The sequence below is a fragment of the Bufo bufo genome, chromosome 10 (genome assembly GCF_905171765.1).
Source record: "Bufo bufo chromosome 10, aBufBuf1.1, whole genome shotgun sequence".
NCBI classification, from domain to species: domain Eukaryota; kingdom Metazoa; phylum Chordata; class Amphibia; order Anura; family Bufonidae; genus Bufo; species Bufo bufo.
Genome location: NC_053398.1, coordinates 142,417,847 through 142,445,466, shown reverse-complemented (window position 1 = coordinate 142,445,466; position 27,620 = coordinate 142,417,847). Strand labels below are relative to the sequence as shown.

The window sequence follows — 27,620 nt, the reverse complement described above, 5'->3', positions numbered from 1 at the left end:
AATGGGGGTGTTTGGTCCACATCACGGACCAAAGTAGTACACACCTCCGTGGGTCAGTAAAAAACTACTGATGTGTAAACGAACACGTTAAAATCAATGGGTAGGTGTGCTGTCCATGGAAAATGCGAACACCATACATCTGTGATATATGGAAATGTGAAGGAGACCTTAGGTGTCTCAATTCCTGCAAGTGCAGTGATGCAGGTGAAAGCCTGAAGCTCCAGAGAAGGTAGAGGGTTGGATTAAAAAGGGTTTTCGTGGCAGATAAATTAAAAGAATTTTGTCAGGAAAGCTTAATATGAAAGCAGTTGTACTCTCCTTCACTGATCCCCCCCCCCACGGCTGCCTTTTGTAGGCTGCTCGGCACCCAGTTGCTCCTCACTTCCTGTCCTGGCTCCTCCAGGAGGCCCGTTCAGCCAATCATTGCAGGCCTTTCCTGGCATGAGGAGCCAGCACAGGACGTAAAGACATTTGTTGTAAGGGAGATGGCGTGGACAGGAGGCGAGCATGGCTTCTTTGCTGTTTTTTAACCCATTTATTTTTTATTTTTAACACTTTGCTGCATATGCTGCACATTCCCATCCCTAACTCCTGCTGCCATGAGGCCACCATATCTTTGTGACAGGTTCCCCCTGTAATGGGACGGTCGAGGAAGAATCTCCATTGCTTGCTGAGCGGGACAGTGGCTGAGGCAACCGTTCAGGGAGTATCCTGGATGGATCCTAGCTGCTTACTGGGACCCATGCATGATACCTGCTGGGCATCCTATGGCCTCCTCGGCTTTCCCTTCCAGTATGTAGTGGCATCCTTCTACACCCAAGGTCATATCGGACAGGAGCGCATGCCTGGTCGGATGTAGTAGTCGTTTATAAACAGGTGAAGGAGATATAAAGGGCATATGCACTAAAAGGGTTTAGTCTCACATCTGTGGCACGACATATATGACTAAACAAATCTCCTGTACTAGTTCTTCCCAAAGAAGTGATTTTGGGTAGTAGCTTTTTGGAGCCAAGCTCTGCTGTGTGGGGGTCTTGTATGAAGCTTTGTGTTACATTATAGGACTTGTGGGGTATAAAATGATGCACTCCTTCACCCTGCTCACACCAATATATAAAAGTTAACTATTCATCAAACTTTGTGTGTGACAAGTTCCCGGATGGCTATATTCACCTGTGGCAGATTTTTACAACTAAAAAACTGTCCTATACAGGGTGTGCATGGTTACCTGCAAATCTCATTCACATCATTGGAATCGTTATAGAAATTTCTACAACAAGTTTTCTGCATTTCATTCTGAGATGCAAGGAATGATGGGAGAATTCCGCTCTGAAGGCAGTTGAATAGTAAATGCAGCTCTGGACTAGCTGTAACTAAGGTTTAGTACAAATTATAGGGAACCTGTTTGCCCAAAATTAGCTGCCGGAGTGCCTTAACAACTGACTTGTATTGTCCTTGATGGTGTTGCTGCATCATTTTTGCGTCTGGTGAATGCAATGAAAATCGGCTTAATTCACCGCACCCGCTGCTTGCCCATCAACAGCTTGAAGTCAATGATGCTGGCACCTTCTCGTCTGAATGAAGATTATCACGCCAAGGCTTCTCTCTTCCTAGTACAGGCAAGGGAAAGCCAAGGGGTCATGTTGCTGGTGAAACATCAATCAAGGGGCAGGATTTGGGCACATCAACCCTTATTTCAGGCAAGAAGGTGCCAGCCACTATGACTTCAAACCACTGGTTAACATGCAGCAGAACGGTGAATAAAGATGATTTTCGCTGCTTTCAGAAGAACACCATAATAGGAAAATGAGCCAACTGTTAAGGTACTCCAGGCAGTTAGGTGGAGCGATATCATGCTGGCGGGTCCCTTTAAGTAATATACAGGATAAAGCAAAAGTTTGGACGCACCCTTTTAACTGTTCTAATTTGTAGAAAATTGACTTCCAATGTGTAAAAATATTGGGAGGAAGCCTGCAAAATTTTCGTGGTGGAAACATTTCAGCCACCATTTTGAAATCCATGGTGCATTCAGGTCGCGATTTTCCAGTGGGAGTAGTGTTGTGTGATGTGAAATAAAAAAAAAATATATATATATATAATATATATAATCACATCAGTCTTGGCTAGAATTTACTAAGAAACACCCTGCAAGTGTCAGTTTTGACTTATCTTTACCTGTTTAGGAGTTAAGTAAGGTCCTAAATTGCTTTACACGATGCGTTCTGTGTGTCAATCATTCTGCTGGATTATTCTTCCTCACAACACCGCAGGGTTCACCATTTCAGGTGAGCCATATTGCGCAATTCACAGGTTCAGACTACACAAAGTTTGTTGTCTGTCACCATGGAAACGTATCCAACTGCTTTAATGTTAAATGGGTTTTATGGTACTTAGATATTGATGGTGGGCACCTGAAACCCAGAAATCCCACCTACCAGCTGGTACTATTAGGCAAGGGCGACACTGGTCGTGGTGATCCCATAGAAATGAATGGGATCACCTCGGCAGTCACAAGAAATCCAGCCGTGTTGGATTTCTTGCCACTGCTGCAGCAATCCCATTAATTTCTATGGGATCACCGCTGCTCAGCGATCCTGGCCACGACCAGTGTCTCTGTGTAGCCCTTGCCTTACAGTGGATAGAGCAGAAAGCATAGGTTGCCATCCACTACACATGGCTGTTCCAGGATATTGCAGCTCAGCGCCTATTCAAGTGAATGGGAGCTGAGCTGTTGGCACCTGAAACTGCACAGTGGGCAGAGCCTTCCATCTTTATAACAGCGCTGCCCGAAACAGCTGATCAAGGAGGGTGCGGGGTATTGGACAATCACGACGCCTGTTATGTGGAGTCTAGTACAATGCTAGTAATGGTTAAAAAAAAGTGGGCCATATTAACAAGGGGGGTGCATTTATTTTCCAAAGAGCCTTAGAAAAAGAACTGGAGTCTGGTTGCTGTTCACAACTCCCCCACCATAGGATGCTGGGATTGAAATCTCTGGAAAAACATTATTTAAAGTAATAGCAAGAGATTCCAAGTTATGGTCTTAGAAACCAGATATGTGACCATGTTAGAAGCGTTTCATAGCATTTAATAATCCTGTGTCAGAATTGGTTGTCTTGCCACATTGCAGGTCCCAGAGGTGGGACTCCAAAACGTGATTTCTGAAGTAAGTGGAGAGCAGCTGCCCTGAAAAGGAGAAATGCTTTGTTCTCCTTTAATCAGTTCTTTTCTTGCCCCTTGCCTCCTCAAGTAACATTTTCTCTGAATATCTTGTGAGAATAAGGCGGACTGTCTGCTCACTGAAGAATCAGGTAACGAGCTCCCAAAGAAGTCTATGGGGAGGGGGTGGAGGAGTGAGCTGCAGAGAGGTAGGAGGGATTGTGGAGCAGCTAATGGCAAGTGTTATCTTTCACCCCTATAGATTTATTTACATCAATACTGTTCAGTACTTCTCTGTAATGCGCTATATCAGGGGTGGGCAACCTGCAGCACTCCAGCTGTTTGTGTGTGTGTGTATATATATATATATATATAATGTGTGTATAATGTCAGGTCCATAAATTTTGGGACATCGACACAATTCTGACATTTTTGGCTCTATACACCACCACAATGGATTTGAAATGAAACAAACAAGATGTGCTTTACCTGCAGACTGTCAGCTGTAATTTGAGGGTATTTATATCCAAATCAGGTGAACGGTGTAGGAATTACAACAGTTTGCATATGCGCCTCCCACTTGTTAAGGAACCAAAAGTAATGGGACAATTGGCTTCTCAGCTGCTCCATGGCCAGGTGTGTGTTGTTCCCTCATTATCCCAATTACAATGAGCAGATACAAGGTCCAGAGTTCATTTCCAGTCTGCTATTTGCATTTGGAATCTGTTGCTGTCAACTCTCAAGATGAGATCCAAAGAGCTGTCACGATCAGTGAAGCAAGCCATCATTAGGCTGAAAAAAACAAACATACCCATCAGAGAGATAGCAAAAACATTAGGCGTGGCCAAAACAACTGTTTGGAACATTCTTAAAAAGAGGGAACGCATCGGTGAGCTCAGCAACACCAAAAGACCCGGAAGACCACAGAAAACAACTGTGGTTCATGACCGAAGAATTCTTTCCCTGGTGAAGAAAACCCTTCACAACAGTTGGCCAGATCAAGAACACTCTCCAGGAGGTAGGTGTATGTGTGTCAAAGTCAATAATCAAGAGAATACTTCACCAGAGTGAATACAGAGGGTTCACCACAAGATGGAAACCATTGGTGAGCCTCAAAAACAGGAAGGCCAGATTAGAGTTTGCCAAACGACATCTAAAAAAGCCTTCACAGTTCTGGAACAACATCCTATGGACAGATGAGACCAAGATCAACTTGTACCAGAGTGATGGGAAGAGAAGAGTATGGAGAAGGAAAGGAACTGCTCATGATCCTAAGCATACCACCTCATCAGTGAAGCATGGTGGTGGTAGTGTCATGGCGTGGGCATGTATGGCTGCCAATGGAACTGATTCTCTTGTATTTATTGATGATGTGACTGCTGACTAAAGCAGCAGGATGAATTCTGAAGTGTTTCGGGCAATATTATCTGCTCATATTCAGCCAAATGCTTCAGAACTCATTGGACGGCGCTTCACAGTGCAGATGGACAATGACCCAAAGCATACTGCAAAAGCAACCAAAGAGTTTTTTAAGGGAAAGAAGTGGAATGTTATGCAATGGCCAAGTCAATCATCTGACCTGAATCCGATTGAGCATGCATTTCACTTGCTGAAGGGAAAATGCCCCAAGAACAAGCAGGTACTGAAGACAGTTGCAGTAGAGGCCTGGCAGAGCATCACCAGGGATGAAACCCAGCGTCTGGGGATGTCTATGCGTTCCAGACTTCAGGCTGTAATTGACTGCAAAGGATTTGCAACAAAGTATAAAAAAGAGAGAGTTTGATTTATTCTGTCCCATTACCTTTGGTTCCTTAACAAGTGGGAGGCACATATGCAAACTGTTGTAATTCCTGCACCGTTCACCTGATTTGGATGTAAATACCCTCAAATTACAGCTGACAGTCTGCAGGTAAAGCACATCTTGTTCGTTTCATTTCAAATCCATTGTGGTGGTGTATAGAGCCAAAAAAAATTGAATTGTGTCCATGTCCCAATATTTATGAACCTGACTGTATATGTATATATATGTGTGTGTGTGTGTGTGTATATATATATATATATATATATATATATATATATATATATATATATATATATATATTGCTTCTGAGAGAATATTAGGGAGCAGAATGTCCTGCTTTCTCCATGTCTTCTGATGGAAGATATCATAACAGCTGGTCTCCACCCTCTAGTTCAGGGACAAATGAGAATTAGAAATTGCTAAACTTGCAGCTTATTCTGCAAAGTTATATGAAAGCATATGTATACTTTAAAGTGACACATTAAAGGGAATAGTAATGCGTATACAGTACAATCATTTCAAAGGAATCTTGTTTGGTACCAACTCTGTTCTGCAGCAAATTTCCCTGTCTTTAGCTGTTTCTCTGGGTTCTAACGGGTTGTCTGAGACCCAAGTCTGCACTGATTCTGGTCTTCACCATACCGGAAGTAGTGATGTGCTGCACTGCTGTATATAAGCAGGTGACTGCTGCGGGCCCATCTGCGGTTTCAATGCTGATGTGTGCACAGACTGCATCTGACCGCAGTCTTGAAAACCCCTTTAACTGCTGGAACTTTCTAGAATAAGCAGGAGAGGTCTACCACCCCTTTTCTTTCACTGAAGGAGAAATAAAGCATTGCACAGATCCCAGTGAAGTTATGGGGCTACCTATGTAATGTGAAGACCCACCTGGGTCTCCAGAGCGGGAGCTATTTTATGTGGTAGCTCTGGCTGATACATGATAGCCCTATATTGATCCTAATTTGGCATTTTCTAAAGGGTTGACTAACCAAAGGAATAATAAGAGACTCCCACCCCCGTATGCCCATTTAACAGGGTTTCTGGTGATTAAAAATTATGTGCAAATGGTTTACATGCAGTAAGATTAGTCACTTGGCCTCTGTAAGTCACGTGCAGTCACATGATTATAATGTCCTGTACTCTAAACAGTTGGTCGCCCATAACATACCTCTCATCTCCTTTGCCTTATTCTCTCTGCTGCCCAGCATGTGAAACACAATCCCTCAAGAGGTAGGCAGACAAGGAGGAGAAGAGCCAGGGATCAGATTCAATAAGCAATAAACTACAGAGAGATCTGTCAACAGCAGCTCTGCGTTGTGTGGCTGAAGACCGCGACTAATTACAGCTCTACCCTTCACCTTGTAATCAAGAGGAATAAGAGGAGCGGAGGCTTTGACATAGGTTTTCCCACATTTTCAAATTTAGTGTCTGGCCGGTAAAACAAAAAAAAATAGATTATGGCAGAGCAGCATTTCATCTTCGTTTTATAGTAAATAATAAAGCGACAATTTGAGGAGGAGCTAATATGGCTGCCCTTCCTGTTGTCACTTATATACGGCCATCTTAATATGGTAGTTTGTGTCTAAATAGTAGGAAATGTTTTAATCAGTTGCCATATGCCGCATCACTCTTCATCTTCTGCAGTGATTTGTATGCATAACCTCTTAATATTTTCACAATTTCTCCAAATAAATCATTACGGTTTTTCAGTTTTCCGCTTTTTTTTTATTTTATTCCCCAGCCCTTCCACTATGTTGCTGACCTGAACTTTTCTCACCGCATAACCATTCAAGAATGAAAATATACTTTTGATAGCAATATAAAGGGATACTTTGGCGTTTGAGTGTAGGAACTGGCAAGTAGCCTGTGACATGGCGCAGATGTCTGTCATACTTAGAGATTAATTTCTACATTTTCGGAGCAGAGTTTCAGACGTCCACTTTTAGTATCTAGGGTAGAGATGTGACTCTGTATTTCATGTAAATTTGTTACATTTTTTGGAAAAGCAATTATGATAAAAAAATATACTATAAATATGTGTGTGTGTGTGTGTGTGTGTGTGTATATATATATATATATATATATATATATTATATTATATAAAATATTTCCCCCACATGCTCGCACAATTGAGCGACATTTCTCTGCGCGGGGGGAGGGCTGCTTGGTGCTTGCTTCCCAGGCCTGTCCCTGACAGACTATAAGGGACGTGCGTTGTCTGTCAGTTAATTGAGCGTCTCTTCCTCTGGATGTTAATTATTTCTTGCTTTCCTGCAGATAAATGAGGCGGCTTTATGTGGCAGAACCTTCAGCCATGGCCCGGCACATACCTCGTATACAGCAAGCAGCTCCAGATTCAGTCATTTGTGGAGGGCTTGTTCTATGGCTATTAACAGGATGTGAAATTATATGCCATTTTCTCTTGCATGTCACCATTACACATTCCTATAATAATCACACAACCCCTGTGGTATAATTGCCTGATAATTAAAGTATCATCCTTCTCGCGGTCCTTCTTCTTTTTTCCGCTTCCCCCTCCCCCCGCTCTCGAGAATTGTGGTTGCTCAACATTCAGATGGAGTCATTATGTTTTTGCATATCATTACAGCCTTCTGCAGAACAACAGCGACATCTACATGTGTCATAATCTCAGCCTGTCAGGAATATTACATGTATACATTCACCCACCTACCTGCCCCGGAGTCTTACCTGGCTCAGTACATCAATGGTTTTAGGACGCCCTGGGAAAGTTGGGAGATGCTTGTGTGACGATGCAGAGAACGGACTCTTTGACGGGCATTCCTCTGCTCCCTGGGTACCACCGGCTATGTGTGACACTAATACCCATTACTTTCTCCCCCCTGTAGAAGCGGCGGTGATTAGGGATAGTGGAGGACTGCTGTATCCGGATGAGCAGCCATCAGAGTGCCAGGGCTCCAATTATCCTTAGGAATGTGGTGGCAGGACTCCTCCGCTCATCTGTAGGGACTGGTTAGCTCCGATCTATCATAACATAGAAAGCTGCCCTCTCAACGCCAGCTTTTTCCAACTTTCTCCGCTCCGAATACGCTCCTGTACAAGCAGCTCTAATGAGATGCAAATGAGATATGCACAAAGCCATAGCACTGTAGGATGATTAACCACTAGAGACATTAGCTGCCGACTTCAGGCTGTGTGAGTTTAATAACCCTCTGCCGCCCCTCCGCTCTTGGTGGGGGCTCTGAACGCCCCTTGGCAGAGGAGTAAGATCCCGGACCCATCGCCCATCGTTGCGTTCCTCCTGCTGAGGGAGGCTGCGCTCTCTCATCCACATGCAGAATCTTTAGTGCTTGTCTTTGTAATCCAGACAGTGTGCATATAGGGCACTTCATTATTTCAGTGTGCCAAAGCTCGTTAGCTAAACAATTATTCCTCATTAAAACCCAGTGCGGATTTATTAAAAAAAAAATAATAATAAATTCCCCCAACGATTGGCATATGGTTAAATCTGAAGCCATGAGCGCAGCTGTAAATCCATTGCGGGTCTTATATTCCAAGCCAGGTTGTCAGTGCCCCCTACACAACGGGCAGCAGAACACTCCGCATACTTTTGTAAGATCCTCATCGTGTTGGCTTGACTTATCTGACTGTATCCATTTTTTGTTTTTGTTTCCAGCGCCAGATTTTGACCCTGCACCCAGTGCCCACAGACCTAACTGGAGCCAACACAGCATCAACCATGTGAGTACCCATCCGAGAAACTAGAGCACAGCAAATTACGAGGGAACATCTGGAGTGTTGACAATGCTTTGTACCCGTCAAGTGCAGTGCTCTTTGCAAAGTGGCACACTCCTGACTACCTCCCAAGTTTGTGCTCCTTTGAGTGACGCTTCCACATAGGCAGATCTGGGAGAAAGGGTTAGGTTCGGCCCCATTCATCTCCCTGGTGATAGCAGCAAATGCAGATAAATCTCTCTCAGCCTCCTGATCTTGCTGCTTCTGGGGAGCTGCTTTTCCTGCCACGTACCTGCTCTGCAAATGTGTGTCATTGTATGTGCATGTTTGTATGTGGGTGCAGGGAATTGAGAACAAGCCTCTTCCTAATGCAAAAATATCCTGGAAAGGATCCTCCAGCACCTGCACATAGGTGTCCTTCCATTTTAGTGCTTGCATATCGAATCCTTGCTCTCCCATGTTTGCTGCTGGCATTTCCTCTTCTTGGAGTGGTTGGCAGCGGCCATACTGTGACACGTAGAGAAGTCCTAACTGCCTGTGCCGTTCCTGCAGATCTGCGGCCCAAACCCTTTTGTTTGTTGTTGACGAGGCGTTTCTTTACGTGTTAATTGCAAAACTTGAATGCCAAACGAGCTTGCAAAGCCGCAGGAAAAAAAGAGTCCCCGGAGGAAGATGTAATGCTGTAAAAGATGCCAGGGTCCTTGGCACTGATCCTTTTTTCACTGATGAATCTTTTTCCTCCATGTTTAACCGCCGGCTCCATACTTGAGGCGGGCACCCGCAGCTTGGCGACGGTGCCTTACATGGCGTGGAAGGATACATCATTGCTTGCTCACTGCGGCAGAAGGAACATTTGGGGGGGAGGGGAGCCGCATCAGTCACCCCCATGCCCCATTGCTGGCTTCCCACTCGTTACCTATATTCTGTGTCTTGCTTCCCTTGGTAAGGAGGTTTGTTCTGGCAGCCAGTGCCCCGTTCTTTGTCTGCTCTGGAGCTGTAAAGGATCTCCAGACCCACTTCATTGGCCGCCGTGACATATACCCGCTGCCGAGAACACACAAAACTGTGGCGTTGCCACTGAGTGGATGGCATCGTGCCAGCTCGTCTGCCATCCGCCCATGCAGCTCTCGCTCTCTCTCCTCCTCCTGTCGGCTTGATGTTAATTAACAGACGGGCTAATTGATTTAAAAGCTGAAAAAAATTACAGTTAACTTTTCCCAGAGGGTATAAGCGGCAGCCTGGCATGGGTCTGCTGGGCATGGGGGAGGGGGTTGTGCAAAGCCTGCAGCATAGGAAATGGGAAAAAAAACCTAGCAGTAAGAAAACGTTGGCTGCTTATTGGAGAACAGCTGATAGAAACTGTGATGAAACTGCCTCCGCATGACTATATACTGCCATTCTGTTTTATTCTAAATAAGCTGGGCACTCCCTATTCCCTCCCCCTGAGACAGGAGAGCCATCCTGAACTTCTAGCAAACCTCCCCTCCTCGTCCTTCCTCCCATTAACACCCTGCAATTAGGTAAAATAATCCCCCGGGACAGAGAGCGCCTCATCAGATGAAATAATTATGAAGTGTTGTGCGCTGTCGCACAGCGCCCCCCCCCCCACCTTTTAACCATCATCGTTCTTATTTCCTAAATCCTCCGGATTTCTAATCACGACTAATATGTATATACGTGTGTGCATTGGCACTTTCCCTGTTTAGCCTGATGAAGGGACGCGATCCCCGTGCCCGCTGCCCTGTTCATTCATCGCACGCTGCCCGCATCTTTCTCCCATTCTCAAAAGGCCTTGAAAAATTTCAGTCTCTCTCTCTGTAGGAGACAACCTCTCCAGCGCTGAACCGGTTAATTAACAGCGCAATTAGCCATGCAAATACTGGCTTTGTTTGGAGGCTGTTCTCCAGAAGGAGTGTTTGTTTTGCATGGACCTCTGCGTCTGGGAAGAGAGATTGTAGGGCGAGAGATGCCATCATCACCATGTCTAACTGTCCTGTCCTCTCCGCCTCTCCTGAAAAGCTAAATCTTTGCCGTGGCAAGGAGAGGAAAAAAAAAAAAAAGAATACAGTGTGCAAATCAACCCACATTTGCATAATGTCTCCTGCCTTGAATATGCAGATGAGCTGTATAATTTATGAGTAGTCTGGCAGCATTTTTTTTTTTTTTCCTCTCCGTGTATTGCTGTGAAGGGGTTTCATTCCTCTCTGTACCAGCTCAGACCTTTTACAAGCTGCACCCTCGTACGTTCTATTTCTTTACATGTCTTATATGAGAATTATCTAGTCCTCCCCCATCTCCCTTCATTTCCTTCTGCCGTCATCTCCACCTTTCATGTTGGAAGAGGTGCCCACCGATGGCTTGCACCGAAAGCCCACTGTGCAGGGCATATAGTTCCTGAGTGCAGCTTGTCATCTCCCCTTTACCTCATCAGCCAGTGACATGAAAGGCATTTTGTAGCTGGCCTGATTTTCTTATGGTAGAAATCAAAGGTGGCGTTAATTATAAAAAAAAATAAAAAATTATATCGAGAGTCATGTTAGAATATTAACGCAGAGCAACAGCAGTAGAGTCAGCCTGGGAGTCACAAAAATAGAAAAAAAATACAAAAACACAGGAAAATTCTAGTGAAAGTAATTTTAAAGCACCTAGTAGTACAAAATTATAATAAAAACACTGAAATTATAGAGAAAATTAAAAGTCTTTATATGGGAATGTGCGCTTAGGAGGCGAGCAGGCCGGATCCTGTGAAACTACAGCAGCCAGAAAGCCAAGGATTGCTAATCTCAGATTAAATCTGCTAAAGTATAAAATGTAATATGTATTAAGTGCAGAAAATATTTGCTGTAAATTTGCTGTAAAATTAGAAAGAAATTGGATGCAGGAAAAAAAAATAACTTAGACTTGGTTATTATTTTATTATTTTAGCTGTTATTGTTTTTGTATTTTATTATTTTTAGCTCTGTTGTTTTTTCATTTTTATTGTTTACATTTTATTATTTCTATTGCTGTTATTGTTTTGATATTTTTTAGTCCCCAACACTGCAGCAAACACATTGAAAAGCAACAGTCCAAGTCTATTGTAAATACACCGAAAATTATAATTCAACGGAATAAATACAATAATAAAAAAAATAATCGAGTTTCTCCAATGCATAAAACTCCATATGGTTCAATTACTATTTAGGGTACTTTCACACCAGCGTTTTTGTTTTTCGGTATTGAGTTCCGTCACAGGGGCTCAATACCGATAAAAACGGATCAGTTTTATCCTAATGCATTCTGAATGGAGAGCAATCCGTTCAGGATGCATCAGTTCAGTCCCTCTTTACATTTTTTGGCCTTAGAAAATACAGCAGCATGCTGCAGTTTTCTCTCCGGCCAAAAATCCTGAACACTTTTCTATTAAAATGCATTAATGCCGGATCCGGCCCCAAGTGTTCCGGATAAACTGATCCGGTTTTGCAGTCTGTGCATGCGCAGACCTTTTAAAAATGTGAAAAAGATAAATACCGGATCCCTTTTTCCAGATGACAACTGGAAAGACGGATCCGGTATTGCAATGCATATGTCAGACGGATCCGCATCCGGATCGTCTGACAAATGCATCCGTTTGTGTCCAGATTGCCGGCGACGGAACTGCCTGTCGGAATCCTCTGCCGCAAGTGTGAAAGTACCCTTAGAATTGTGTGGAGCAGGGAGGTGTCGTTTCCTAACATGCTTCCAATTTAACTGTTTTCATGGCAAGTGAAGGGTTTATCCTTAAGGCTCTAATTAATAGACAAATAAGTCACTTCCCAATTTACCTCATTTATTTTCTGATCCAGAGAAAACATCTATTAATACAGTCTGGGCCCGGCCGCTGCAGTAGGACGTACAGAGGCCAAACTATTGTGGTGAAATGATGGCATGTGATGGCTTGCTTGGCACGTGTCCCTAATTTGTGTCTCTTTAGAGGGGTCGTGCGGGAACTGGAGGAGCTGAGGGATCTGGTGATGAACAAGGAGCTTCTCGTACAACAGCTGCACAGTCAACTGAGGGACGTGATTCACAGCCAAGAGCTGAGCCGCATAGAGGTAAGATCAGATGCCTCCTGCGCAGGGCAGTCCTGTATATGGTGCCTTTATATGGAATATTAAGGGGACATTTATCATACCTGGTGCCCATAGCAACCAGTGACATTCCACCTTTAATTTTTCAGAGCCGTTTGGTAATTGAAAGGATCAAGCTGATTGGTTGCTATGGGCATCTAAGTCAGTTTTCCTTTGCACCAGTTTTGATCAATATCCCTGTTAATCTCTGGATACTAGAGCTTGCAGTCAGATTTTCCTGGCTGTAGACAAGTAGCGATACCTTGGAACTGAACCCGAGTTTGGGAGATGGTGTTTTACAGTACATATATCGCCAAAGCAATCGTATCGCGATGATTGCGATATGGTCATTTGGCTGACCCAAAAATGCTGCGATTACCTACAATGATACAAGGCCGCCGCACAGCTCAGTCGGCGGTTGTATTAACAGAGGGAGGAGGGGCTGGGGGCCGGCATCTCGATTAGGAATGACAGCGGGGACCGGGGCAGTCCCTGTATTCTAATGCACCGGCCCCGCTCACTGTTGTATAATCTTATCTAACCTGTAGGCATTGTTAAAATATAATAATCATGTGTAATCCAGCTGTATTACTTACAACTAAATTCCGTAGGAGGGAGGAGGCAGGCCGGGCGGGTGGTGCGTCACTCACTACGTCATGCACCTGCGCCGCCCACTTTATGACTGAAGCAGGCGGCGCGGGCGCATGACTTAGTGAGTGACCCGCCGTCCTCCCTCCTCTCTGCTACAGAACTTAGTCTTCATTCCTAATCCAGATGCCGGCCCCCAGCCCCTGTATTGGGGTTCATTCACACTGCAGGGACACTGTCATGGGGGGGGGGGGGGGGGGGAGAGGGAATCTGTGGATGGCACATAGCATAAGATGCTATATATGTGTCATGCACAGATTCCCCCCCCCCCATAGCAGTATCATCCACAGATTCCCCCCCCCCCCCCCCATAGTAGTGTCATCCACAGATGCCCCCATCACGGTGCCATCCAGAGATCCCCCCCCCCATAACAGTGCCATTCAGAGATCCCCCCCCCCATAACAGTGCCATTCAGAGATCCTCCCCCCCCATAACAGTGCCATTCAGAGATCCTCCCCCCCCATAACAGTGCCATTCAGAGATCCTCCCCCCCATAACAGTGCCATTCAGAGATCCCCCCATAACAGTGCCATTCAGAGATCCCCCCCCCCCATAACAGTGCCATTCAGAGATCCCCCCATAACAGTGCCATTCAGAGATCCCCCCCATAATAGTGTCATCCACAGACCACAGTGTGTTCAAAAGCACACCTTTTGGTTCAACATATATATTTTTTTCTTATTTTCCTCTTCAAAAACCTTCTTATAGGGCGAAAAATATGGTATATTACCTTATATTGCTGCTGCTGACTATAGTGCTCTTTAAAAAGTTCCTGTTCAGTGTTCGGAAAATTTTAATTTAATGAGCACATGTTCTTATATCTATTCTATTTTATCTGTTCTGTGCAGTGCTATTAAGAAAATGGCAAGTTTTGTATTTTGTACTTTTGCAGTAATGCAAATATGTTATTTACTTTAGTAAAAGATGTTTTATTTAGAAAAACACTGTGCATTTCAGTTTTTGAGTTGAGCATAACTACATTTCAGCATTATCAGTAATTTGTATGTGCTTTTGCCTTGAAAATCCAAGCAAATAGACCTCTAGCACAATTCCCTTTAAAGGGAACCTGTCACCACGATTTTGTGTATAGAGCTGAGGACATGGGTTGCTAGATGGCCACTAGCACATCCGCAATACCCAGTCCCCATAGCTCTGTGTGCTTTTATTGTGTAAAAAAACTGATTTGATACATATGCAAATTAACATAAAAGAGTCATATCTTACTTGTGTGACCAGAGAAGAGTCATATTTTCAAGCTCTGACTCATCTCAGGGTAATTTGCATATGTAACAAATCGGTTTTTATACACAATAAAAGCACACAGAGCTATGGGGACTGGGTATTGCGGATGTGCTAGCGGTGATCTAGCAACCCATGTCCTTAGCTCTATACCCAAAATCCCGGTGACAGGTTCCCTTTAAAATATTGCATCGCATATAGTTATCGCAATCGCACAAAATTCCCATATCGTGCAGCCCTAGTACAAATTAATTTCTGAAGTATTACCCGAAGTCTCGCGAGACTTCGCGGAGCAACAACTTCGGCTCATCTGAGCCAATACATTCTAGGAGCTCCGTAGAGTATTGGAACAAAGTTTTATGTGAATCGCTCGTCCCTAGTCATCAGTATAAAAATCTTGGAAAACCCCTTTAAATGCAAAACACTGTCTTTGTGTAGCAGTCAACACACCTATATAGATAGGTAATCCATTGTCACTTTATTGCTGCTGCGAGGGGAAGATATTATCTGTAGGGTAATCCTCATTATAATAGTAGGAGTAGAATTTTGATAACAGTATGACGGCTCTATTGTCTTGACTGGCCTAGATACAGTATGGATGCCCAAAGAAGAACAGTGCTTTGATTAGTGTAATATGTGATGCTGTGATTGAGTCACTCGCCCCCTTTCCTCTCTGGACTTACGAAGTTAGTTAAAGGCGTTGTGCAGTGGGTTAATACTTATGACTTATCCTGAGGATAGTCAAGTGAACGGGACGAGCAGTTGTAATTACGCTATGCCGCCTATACAAGTGTGTTGACGCGCAGGTAATTCATGAAAAGGAAGAAGTGCTTGCACTGAAGCTGCTACCTCTTTATCGGCACCCCCCGCCAATCTGATATTTAGGACCTATCCTGAGGATAGGTCATCAGTATTAACCCACTGTTCAGTAAGTTGCATTTATCATGGTAGAGGAAGTTAATAAAAAAGCTGTTTACTAATATATTATTGTTATCCATATTGCTGCTTTTGCTGGCTGGATTCATTTATTATTATACACTGCTCGTTTCCATGGTTACAGACCACCCTGTAATCCATCAGCGGTCGATGTGTTTGCACACTATAAGAAAAAGCGTCAGCCTCTCTGGTGGCCGGGACCATGGGAGCACACATAGGCTAGTGGTTTTTCCTATATTAACAGAGTAACATAGTATATAAGACCGAAAAAAGACATCTGTCCATCCAGTTCGGCCTGTTTTCCTGCAAGATGATCCAGAGGAAGGCAAAAAAAAAACTGAGGTAGAAGCCAATTTTCCCTACTTAAGGGGGAAGAAAATCCTTCCCGACTCCAATCAGGCATCAGATTAACTCCCTGGATCAACGACCCCTCTCTAGTAGCTATAACCTGTAATATTATTACACTCCAGAAATGCATCCAAGCCCCTCCTGAACTCTTATAGTGAACTCACCATCACCACCTCCTCAGGCAGAGAGCTCCATAGTCTCACTGCTCTTACCATAAAGAATCCTCTTCTATGTTTGTGTACAAACCTTCTTTCCTCCAGACGCAGAGGATGTCCCCTTGTCACAGTCCTGGGGATAAATAGATGATGGGAGAGATCTCTGTACTGACCCCTGATATATTTATACATAGTAATTAAATCTCCCCTTAGTCGTCTTTTTTTCTAAAGTGAATAACCATAATTTTGATAATCTTTCAGGGTACTGTAGTCCCCTCATTCCAGTTATTACTTTAGTTGCCCTCCTCTGGACCCTCTCCAGCTCTGCTATGTCTGCCTTGTACACATGTGTGGTCTGACTAGTGATGTGTAAAGTGGTAGGACTATGTTCTCATCACGTGTATCTATGCCATTTTTGATGCAACCCATTATCTTATTGGCCTTGGCAGCAGCTGCCTGACACTGGTTTTTACAGCTTAGTTCGCTGTTCACAAAAATTCCTAGGTCGTTTTCCCTGTCAGTGTTACCCAGTGTTTTACCATTTAGTATCTATGGGTGACTTGCATTATTCAATCTATCCAGATCCCTCTGTAGCAGTTTTCTGTCCTCTGTAGTGTGTGTGTGTGTGTTTGTATGTGTATGTGTATATGTATATATATATATATATATATATATATATATATATATATATATATATATATATATATATATATATATATATTATATATATATATAATATATATATATATATACTGCTCAAAAAAATAAAGGGAACACTTAAACAACACAATGTAACTCCAAGTCAATCACACTTCTGTGAAATCAAACTGTCCACTTAGGAAGCAACACTGAGTGACAATCAATTTCACATGCTGTTGTGCAAATGGGATAGACAACAAGTGGAAATTATAGGCAATTAGCAAGACCCCCCAATAAAGGACTGGTTCTGCAGGTGTGACCACGGACCACTTCTCAGTTCCTATGCTTCCTGGCTGATGTTTTGGTCACTTTTGAATGCTGGCGGTGCTTTCACTCTAGTGGTAGCATGAGACGGAGCCTACAACCCACACAAGTGGCTCAGGTAGTGCAGCTTATCCAGGATGGCACATCAATGCGAGCTGTGGCAAGAAAGTTTGCTGTGTCTGTCAGCGTAGTGTCCAGAGCATGGAGGCACTACCAGGAGACAGGCCAGTACATCAGGAGACGTGGAGGAGGCCGTAGGAGGGCAACAACCCAGCAGCAGGACCGCTACCTCCGCCTTTGTGCAAGGAGGAACAGGAGGAGCACTGCCAGAGCCCTGCAAAATGACCTCCAGCAGGCCACAAATGTGCATGTGTCTGCTCAAACGGTCAGAAACAGACTCCATGAGGGTGATATGAGGGCCCGACATCCACAGGTGGGGGTTGTGCTTACAGCCCAACACCGTGCAGGACGTTTGGCATTTGCCAGAGAACACCAAGATTGGCAAATTCGCCACTGGCGCCCTGTGCTCTTCACAGATTAAAACAGGTTCACACTGAGCACATGTGACAGACGTGACAGAGTCTGGAGACGCCGTGGAGAACGTTCTGCTGCCTGCAACATCTTCCTGCATGACCGGTTTGGCATTGGGTCAGTAATGGTGTGGGGTGGCATTTCTTTGGAGGGCCGCACAGCCCTCCATGTGCTCGCCAGAGGTAGCCTGACTGCCATTAGGTACCGAGATGAGATCCTCAGACCCCTTGTGAGACCATATGCTGGTGCGGTTGGCCCTGGGTTCCTCCTAATGCAAGACAATGCTAGAGCTCATGTGGCTGGAGTGTGTCAGCAGTTCCTGCAAGACAAAGGCATTGATGCTATGGACTGGCCCGCCCGTTCCCCAGACCTGAATCCAATTGAGCACATCTGGGACATCATGTCTCGCTCTATCCACCAATGTCACGTTGCACCACAGACTGTCCAGGAGTTGGCAGATGCTTTAGTCCAGGTCTGGGAGGAGATCCCTCAGGAGACCGTCCGCCACCTCATCAGGAGCATGCACAGGCGTTGTAGGGAGGTCATACAGGCACGTGAAGGCCACACACACTACTGAGCCTCATTTTGACTTGTTTTAAGGACATTACATCAAAGTTGGATCAGCCTGTAGTGTGTTTTTCCACTTTAATTTTGAGTGTGACTCCAAATCCAGACCTCCATGGGTTGAAAAATTAGATTTCCATTTTTTTATTTTTGTGTGATTTTGTTGTCAGCACATTCAACTATGTAAAGAACAAAGTATTTCAGAAGAATATTTAATTAATTCAGATCTAGGATGTTATTTTTGTGTTCCCTTTATTTTTTTGAGCAGTGTGTGTATGTGTATATATATATATACAGTATGCTGTCCTCTGTAGTCTCTATACAGTATATTGTCCTCTTCCGTGTCAATTACTTTAGACCATTTAGTGTCAGCTGCAGAAATTGATACTTTACTATGCAAGCCTTCTACAAGATCATTAATAAATATATTGGAGGATAGGGCCGAATACTGACCCCTGAGGAACTCCACTAGTGACAGTGACCCAATCTGAGTGTGTACCATTAATAACCACCCTCTGTTTTCTATCATTGAGCCAGTTACTTACCCACATACAGATGTTTTCTCCCAGTCCAAGCATTCTCATTTTATATACTAACCTTTTGTGGTACAGTGTCAAATGCTTTGGAGAAGTCCAGATATACGACATCCATTGATTCGCCGCTGTCAAGTCTAGAACTTACCTCCTCATAGAAACTGATTAAATTAGTCTGACATGACCGATCCCTCATGAAGCCAAGCTGATATGGCGTTATTTTCTTATTTTCATTGAGATCCTCTAAGATGGCATCTCTTAGAAAACCTTCAAACAGTTTACCCACGGCAGATGTTAAACTTACCGGCCTATAGTTTCCAGGCTCTGTTTTTGGACCCTTTTTTTTATATTGGCACCACATTTGCTATGCGCCAATCCTGTGGAACACTCCCTGTCAGTATAGAGTCCTTAAATATCAGAAATAAGGGTCTGGCTATGACATTACTTACTTCTCTTAGGATACGGGGGTGTATGCCATCTTGTCCTGGCGAGATGTCTGTTAAAAAAAAATTAAGACGCCGCTGTACTTCTTCCTGGGTCAGACAGAACACTTTTATTGGGGAATTTACTTTTACTTTCGGCATTTCATCTGACAGTTTATTTTTCTCGGTGAATACAGTGGAGAAAAAGATATTTAATAGCTTTGCTTTCTCCTCATTGCTTTCTGCAACTCCCCCCTCATCACTTTGTAAAGGGCCGGCACCTTCAGATTTATACTTTTTACCATTTATATAATTGAAGAACATTTTAGGGTTAGTTTTGCTCTTTGGCAATTACCGTAATCTCTCGGTCTCTAGTTTGGCCGCTTTTATTTGTTTTTTACATATTCTATTTTTTCTTATAGTTTTTCAGTGCTTCCTCGCTACCCTCCTGTTTTAGTGATTTAAATGCTTTCTCTGTCATTTATTGCTTTCTTTACAGTTCTATTTATCCACATTGGTTTCTTCTTGTTCCTTAACCTTTTATTCCCATAAGGTATGTACCTCTCACAATTTAGATTTTAGGATGCTTTTAAAAATATCCCATTTTGTGGCTGTATTTTTATTTTTGAGGACTTTGTCCCAGTTAGTTAGACCTATGGCCTCTCTTAGTTGGCTGAATTTGGCTTTTTTGAAGCTTGATATTTTTGTTCCTCCCTGAAAAAAACACTCTTTTGAATGATAATTGGAAGGTTATTACTTTATGGTCACTATTTCCCAGGTGTCCCCCGACCTGCACATCTGTTGTTCTGTCAGGACTATTGGTTAAAGGATAACTCATATTTATTTTTTATTTGGTAGTTTATTAGAGCTAGGCATGTATACCTGAGTTAGTCTGTCAATGATTGCTAAAAGATCTGTAATTACCTTATGATAACAGCTTTCATTAATTCTCCTGTCCCTTTCCACTGCTCCCTTAAAAGACCATTGCTAGGGCTTGTCTGTCTCTCAACTTAATGTAAACAGAAGACAGAGGGGCGGTCCTTCACACTGCATGCCTGCATTCGGCTTCAGAGTGAGGAGGTGTGTCTCTCAGTAATCTAATCTGATTGGCTGGCAGGAAGCTGCTGGCTACAGCAAGTGTGTATGGGAAGTAAGTTAATGCAGTTTTGGCCTCCAAGAACTGGCAGAGGAGTCATCCTGAGAAGATCCTCATATTGTAGGATTCAAGACAGCTGTAACTAAAGGGAAAACTCAAGGAAAAGGGTGGTATGTGAAGATACTAAAGTTTGCTTAATGCATAATGCTGCTGCAGCAGTAACCTATGTTAAAAAATTTTTTGGGATGAGAACATGACAGTTAAACCTTTAATACTAAGTCCAGTATGGCCATCCCTCTAGTCGGGTCCTGAACCAGTCGGGAAAGCTAATTGTCTTTGGTTATTGCCAAGAACCTGTTTCCTTTATGGGATGTACAGGTTTCAGTTTCCCAGTCTATATCTGGGTAGTTGAAGTCCCCCATAATAACCACCTCATTATGATTTGCCGCCTCGTCTATCTCGTTTAGTAGTAGATTTTCTGTGGACTCTGGTATATTAGGTGGTTTATAATAAACTCCAATTAGTATTTTATTATTGTTTTTGCCTCCATGTATCTCTACCCACAGTGACTCCACATGTGCATGTCCCTCACTTATATCTTCCCAGACTATGGGCTTTAGACAGGACTTTACATAAAAGCAGACCCCTCCCCCTCTCCGGTTTTGGCGATCCTTTCTAAACAGACTGTAACCCTGTACGTTAACCGCCCGGTCATAGCTATCATCCAGCCATGTCTCAGTTATTCCCACTGTCATAGCCATCATCCAGCCATGTCTCAGTTATTCCCACTGTCATAGCTATCATCCAGAAATGTCTCAGTTATTCCCACTGTCATAGCTATCATCCAGCCATGTCTCAGTTATTCCCACTGTCATAGCTATCATCCAGCCATGTCTCAGTTATTCCCACTGTCATAGCTATCATCCAGCCGTGTCTCAGTTATTCCCACGGTCATAGCCATCATCCAGCCATGTCTCAGTTATTCCCACGGTCATAGCCATCATCCAGCCATGTCTCAGTTATTCCCACTGTCATAGCTATCATCCAGCCATGTCTGTTATTCCCACTATGTCATAGTCCTCCTCACACATCACGAATTCCAGTTCCCCAGTTTTATTAGTCAGGCTTCTGGCATTAGTATACATATATTTTAGAGGTTTATGTATATTTTTTACCCTACACCTTTCCTTCTGAACTGTTCTTTTCCCTCCTTCCATTCCTCCCCCAGTCCCATTACCTCGCCCCCGGTCTCTATCTCTATCAGCCCATCCCTACGATAGAGCCTGTAGGGGACAGAGAAGTCGCCCAGTTCTCCAGGAACCCAAATCCCTCCTTCCTACACCAGCTCTTGAGCCACTTGTTCCCCTCCCTAATCTCCTGCTGCCTTTCTTGTGGGGCTCGTGGTACAGGCAGTATTTCGGAAAATACTACCTTTTTGAGGTCCTTGCCCTAAGCTTTGCAAGCACGACCACCACGGATGGATTGCAGGGTTTTCTGTAACCATGGAAACTAGCATTGTATAATGTGATGGCAAAATGAAGCCAGCCAGCAAAGGAAGCAATATGGATAATAACAATAAATTAGTAAGTGCCTTGTATTAACTTTCTCTACATGATAAATGCCCCTTACTGAAGTGAGACAACCCTTTAAGCTAAAATATCTGCTGTGCTAAACGTTGAAATAAAGGAGGACATTAAAGAGTGACTTATTTATCAAACTAGTGTAAAGTAGAAATGGCGAAGTTGCCCATAGCAACCTATCAGATTCCACCTTTCATTTTTGACATCTTATTTGGAAAACGAAAGGTGGTTGCTATGGGCAACTAAGCCAGTTCTACTTTACACCAGTTTGATAAATGACCCCCATATATCTAGAAAACCATCTACCCATTTTTAAAGAAAAAAGGAGAGAATATTCACTTATAGGTTTTTAATATGTGAAAACACATTTTTGATAGAAGTGTCCTTTTTAAGTACATAAGAGAATGTCAAGCTTTCACCTAATTACCTGGAAGTATACGTAAAGCTGCAAACGCTACTATATGGAATTTATTATGGCTTTATAGATGCTGAGAGACGCTATCATTTGTATTGAATATAGATTAGGCGAAGTCTTGCCGTCTTTTACCTCCTAAAGGATGTTGAGAGGAATCTGTAAGCCTCTGTTAACGACCCCAGTCCATTAAAGGGGTTTTCCTATCGATGACCTCTACTCAGGATAGGTAATCAATATCAGATCGGCGGAGGTTCGACACCTGGCACCCCTGACGATCAGCTGTTTGATGAGAAGGCGCGCTCCGTGCCGACGCAGCCTTCTCTTCATTGTTTACCTGCTCGCCGTCGACATCGCAGCAGTGTAATTACATTCATTTCAATGGGATGGCTCGTTCCTATTCAAGTGTATTCTACAGAGCCGTCCCATAGAAGTGAATGGGGACGGCTTAGGTGTAATTACACTTCTCACTGTTGCAATGTTGATGACGAGCAGGTAAACAATGAAGGGAAGGCTGCGCCAGCTAACTGGCGTGGGGTGCAGGGTGTCGGACCTCCGCCGATCTGATATTGATGACCTGTCCTGAGGATATTAAAATCTCAGAAAACCCCTTTAAATCATCATGGCCTCTGTAGAAAACAGAAACTTTGACCCCAGGGTGAACCGAACCTTGAACATAATACTTAAAAACAACAATCCTCCTTGGACCTATAAAAGTAACCTTAAAAAAAATTGAAAATTGGACAGATTTGCACATTTGGATCCACTCTTGGCTTTGGCTTACAGAGACTGCTACAAATTCCGACCAAAACCCTGCTGTACTGCAGTGGCCTTAGGCCTCCTACAGATCGGTTTAGTCACCTAGAAGCAGTGATACAGGTGATTATACCGTCGGATATACAGCAGCATGCCATACGTTTTATTTATACGGACACCGCGTATAGTACTGTGTGCAGGAACATCATATACAAATACAGTATTCTGTAGAATGACCTTTTCCCTGCGGGGCTTCACTTCTAACACTCGCCCCCTACCCTGGCACACAACCACGAGAGCGCTGCTCCAAATCCCAAATGATACATTAAAAAGATGAAGGCTGTAAAATCATAGCAGTCATTTTATTCCTCCTGTACTTCGGAGATTAACATTTACACCCTGTGATCTTCAATGCAGATGATGGATCATGATCTTACATGTCTCTGTATACCAAGATTCGGAGACGCTGCTGTCATTCCTATTACGCAAGTGCATGTAGGTGCCCTCATCTCATGAAAAGAACTTCATATTATACTGGGCTGTTCACCTGTATTAGATAATTTTACATGAAATTATCCTATTTTGTATGATGATTGTGTCTGTTGTGGGGATACAGTGGCTGACTACATACAGTGTTTCTCCGAAAATAAGACATGGTCTTATGTTATTTTTTTCCTCCAAAAAAATGGCTAGGGCTTATTTTCAGTGGGTGTTACTGGCGCACTCTCTCACATTCTCTGAGGCAATGGCACTGTGCCCTTTCTGCTCTCTGCACTCGGGAGGCAGTGGCACCATGCCCTCACCACGGTATCTCCTCGCAGGACACGGGAGGCAGTAGACTCGTCTCGTGATTGGGTGAGTGGATTCTGCCATACCTGCTACCTTCCTGGGCACAGTAAAAGGATACAGTATTCCTATTCTCCTGGTCTGTGACGTCACACGACATAACCTAGTGCTGGAGAAGCTTATTTTCAGGGTAGACCTTATTTTTGCTATCTACACTATGGGTGTTACCTCTGGCTGGCTACACTATGGGGAGGCTGCATTGGCTGGCTACAATATGTAGGCCACTGTGGATGGATCTGTTATGGGTCATCATGGCTTTGGGAACCGTGGCTGGCTCTGCTGTGTCGAGGGGGGGGGGCATGGCTGGCTCTGCTCATCTAGTGCAGGTCCAGTCCATTCACACGTCTAGTAGTGACCCATGTAATACAGTTGCAAGAAAAAGTATGTGAACCCTTTGGAATGATATGGATTTCTGCACAAATTGGTCATAAAATGTGATCTGATCTTCATCTAAGTCACAACAATAGACAATCACAGTCGGCTTAAACTAATAACACACAAATAATTAAATGTTACCATGTTTTTATTGAACACCATGTAAACATTCACAGTGCAGGTGGAAAAAGTATGTGAACCCTTGGATTTAATAACTGGTTGAACCTCCTTTGGCAGCAATAACTTCAACCAAACGTTTCCTGTAGTTGCAGATCAGACGTGCACAGCGGTCAGGAGTAATTCTTGACCATTCCTCTTTACAGAACTGTTTCAGTTCAGCAATATTCTTGGGATGTCTGGTGTGAATCGCTTTCTTGAGGTCATGCCACAGCATCTCAATCGGGTTGAGGTCAGGACTCTGACTGGGCCACTCCAGAAGGCGTATTTTCTTCTGTTTAAGCCATCCTGTTGATTTACTTCTATGCTTTGGGTCGTTGTCCTGTTGCAACACCCATCTTCTGTTGAGCTTTAGCTGGTGGACAGATGGCCTTAAGTTCTCCTGCAAAATGTCTTGATAAACTTGGGAATTCATTTTTCCTTCGATGATAGCAATCTGTCCAGGTCTTGACGCAGCAAAGCAGCCCCAAACCATGATGCCCCCACCACCATACTTCACAGTTGGGATGAGGTTTTGATGTTGGAGTGCTGTGCCTCTTTTTCTCCACACATAGTGTTGTGTGTTTCTTCCAAACAACTCAACTTTGGTTTCATCTGTCCACAGAATATTTTGGCAGTACTGCTGTGGAACATCCAGGTGCTCTTGTGCAAACTGTAAACGTGCAGAAATATTATTTTTGGACAGCAGTGGCTTCCTCTGTGGTATCCTCCCATGAAATCCATTCTTGTTTAGTGTTTTACGTATCGTAGATTCGCTAACAGGGATGTTAGCATATGCCAGAGACTTTTGTAAGTCTTTAGCTGACACTCTAGGATTCTTCTACACCTCATTGAGCAGTCTGCGCTGTGCTCTTGCAGTCATCTTTACAGGACGGCCACTCCTAGGGAGAGTAGCAGCAGTGCTGAACTTTCTCCATTTATAGACCATTTGTCTTACCGTGGACTGATGAACAGCAAGGCTTTTGGAGATACTTTTATAACCCTTTCCAGCTTTATGCAAGTCAACAATTCTTAATCGTAGGTCTTCTGAGAGTTCTTTTGTGCGAGGAATCATTTACATCAGGCAATGCTTCTTGTGAAAAGCAAACCCAGAACTGGTGTGTGTTTTTTATAGGGCAGGGCAGCTGTAACCAACACCTCCAATCTCATCTCATTGATTGGACTCCAGTTGGCTGACACCTCACTCCAATTAGCTCTTGGAGATGCCATTAGTCTAGGGGTTCACATACTTTTTACACCTGCACTGTGAATGTTTACATGGTGTGTTCAATAAAAACATGGTAACATTTAATTCTTTGTGTTATTAGTCTATTGTTTATTATTAGACTGTGATTGTCTTTTGTTGTGACTTAGATGAAGATCAGATCACATTTTATGACCAATTTGTGCAGAAATCCGTATCATTCCAAAGGGTTCACATACTTTTTCTTGCAACTGTAGATGATCTCATTGCATAAGTGTCTAGAGTCATTGATTGGTGACCCTAGAAGAGGTGGGGCCTCACTGAAGGAAGGCGGGGTCAGGATTTTTCTTCCAGTCCTGGAGAGAATTGTTCAGATTACATGATGGTAATTGTCAAAAATTTTGAGAAGGGGTTTTACGGCACAAGGAAGCATTCCTTTCCAGTGTCCCGGATGACCGGCTCACTTCCTAATCTATAGGACATTGCTGACATTGTAGGCCATGGAATAATTGTAGAGAATAGAAAACTCTGTTCAGCTGCTTCTCGTTATTAGTTTCTGGGAAAGCTGGGTTTTATAGCATCAAGAAATGACATCTGCTTAGTTATACAGCGATCCAGGAGCAGAGGACGTCTCTGCATTTGTAGGCTGAGTATCGGGGGCATTGGAAAGCTGGGTGACCACCTCCTGTAGCAGTGGTCATAAGGATCCTCACCCAGCTTTTCCAGAAACCAATAAATGGCTGAAGATTTGTAGTGGAAATACTCTCTTAGATTCTAATCTGTTTGTAATAGAAATGTGTAACTTTTGCCATTCCCTTCTGCTGGAGGAGCAATGATTTCTGCTTCCATAAAGAACTATGATTGGTGACCATATCGGTGTCCACACGATGATGTAGAGATGAGGAGGGTGTGAATGATCTCTGGCTGCTCGCACGTTCTCCGTGGACACTGTTCCATCCCTCTGCTATTAATCTGCAGCTTCTACTATGAGCTGCTGGGAGAGAGGAAGATTTACTGGCTGCTACTGCCATGTATTCACCCTGCTCTGTCCTCCCAGCTCCAGACTTCTAATGCATCTGCCTGGCAGCACCTTACAGATCACAGAGCACTGGAATCTATCAAGACGAACTGCGGCCATCTGATAGATGACTGAGTAATGGACTCGGAGTACATTAGAGAGGCCCTGTCTAATGGCAAGCTGTTGCCTATGGCTCCTGATGCAGATCACTCATAGTGTCCTCTAACTCATTAGCCGCTGCCAAGACTTGGCTCATGTACAGGTGGATAGAAGTGTGGGCTGTGATATGTGATCTGCACAGTCTGTGCCCTGCTTATATCTTTGGGGAAGAGCTGATCAGGAGTTGTCAGTGCTCTGTAATGGAAGTGGAGGTTTCCTAACCTTATCCCACGTATCCTGAAATGCTGTTAATAGCTGTTCTAAAGCAATTTGCATCGTTTCTAGAAGAACAAAGTTTGCATAATTTAGTTTCCATATATCTCCCTTTGTGCTGCTGGGAGTGGGCTGTGGACAGAATCAGTCTCCTTCTCCCTCTGGCTGCTGACAGTATAGTCCCCTTTACATCCCCTCATAAGAAGTCTCCTTAGCTGTACCGCAGGGGCTCTGCTCCTTCACTGACAGCTATTTGACTGAGCATGTGTGACCACCAGCATTCTGCTCATGAGGTGGATGTGCATATTACTATACCAGTGAACACTAGGTGGTGCCATATTGTTTAAATGTCATTACTGTTCACTGCATCATGTAAATGGCAAATACACTTCAGATCTTATGATCTACAGAATGACTGAGATTTAATGATGGGGGGTTCACACCTGCACAGAGAGAATAGCACAGCATGCTGCACTAATTTGTGCAATAAATCCAAGGACTCCATGAAGGAAACCTGATGGACCTCATTACGGTAAGAATGGGCTCCGTCGGGTGCCCATAGTGTCTGTCATATAATGGAACCAGCACAGGATTTATTTTCATTGTTCCACTCCTATAACCGAACTGAAACGCGCCAGTGGAAGGCCAACCTTTGTGGTATTTTTATGTTGTTTTCTGGCAGAGCAATTAGGATTGCACCTAGTGCT

General features: G+C 43.7%; 1 protein-coding gene across 3 annotated transcripts in view; it reads left to right on the top strand.

Annotated features, from left to right (window-relative positions):
- PMFBP1 (polyamine modulated factor 1 binding protein 1) overlaps nt 1-27,620 on the top strand; it is a 140,043-nt gene that overhangs the window by 52,138 nt on the left and 60,285 nt on the right. For all 3 annotated transcript variants that reach the window (XM_040409345.1, XM_040409343.1, XM_040409344.1), the window contains exons 4-5: nt 8,613-8,677; nt 12,624-12,744. In XM_040409345.1, coding sequence (XP_040265279.1) covers nt 8,613-8,677; nt 12,624-12,744 — 186 coding nt within the window. The remainder of the gene's footprint in view (nt 1-8,612; nt 8,678-12,623; nt 12,745-27,620) is intronic.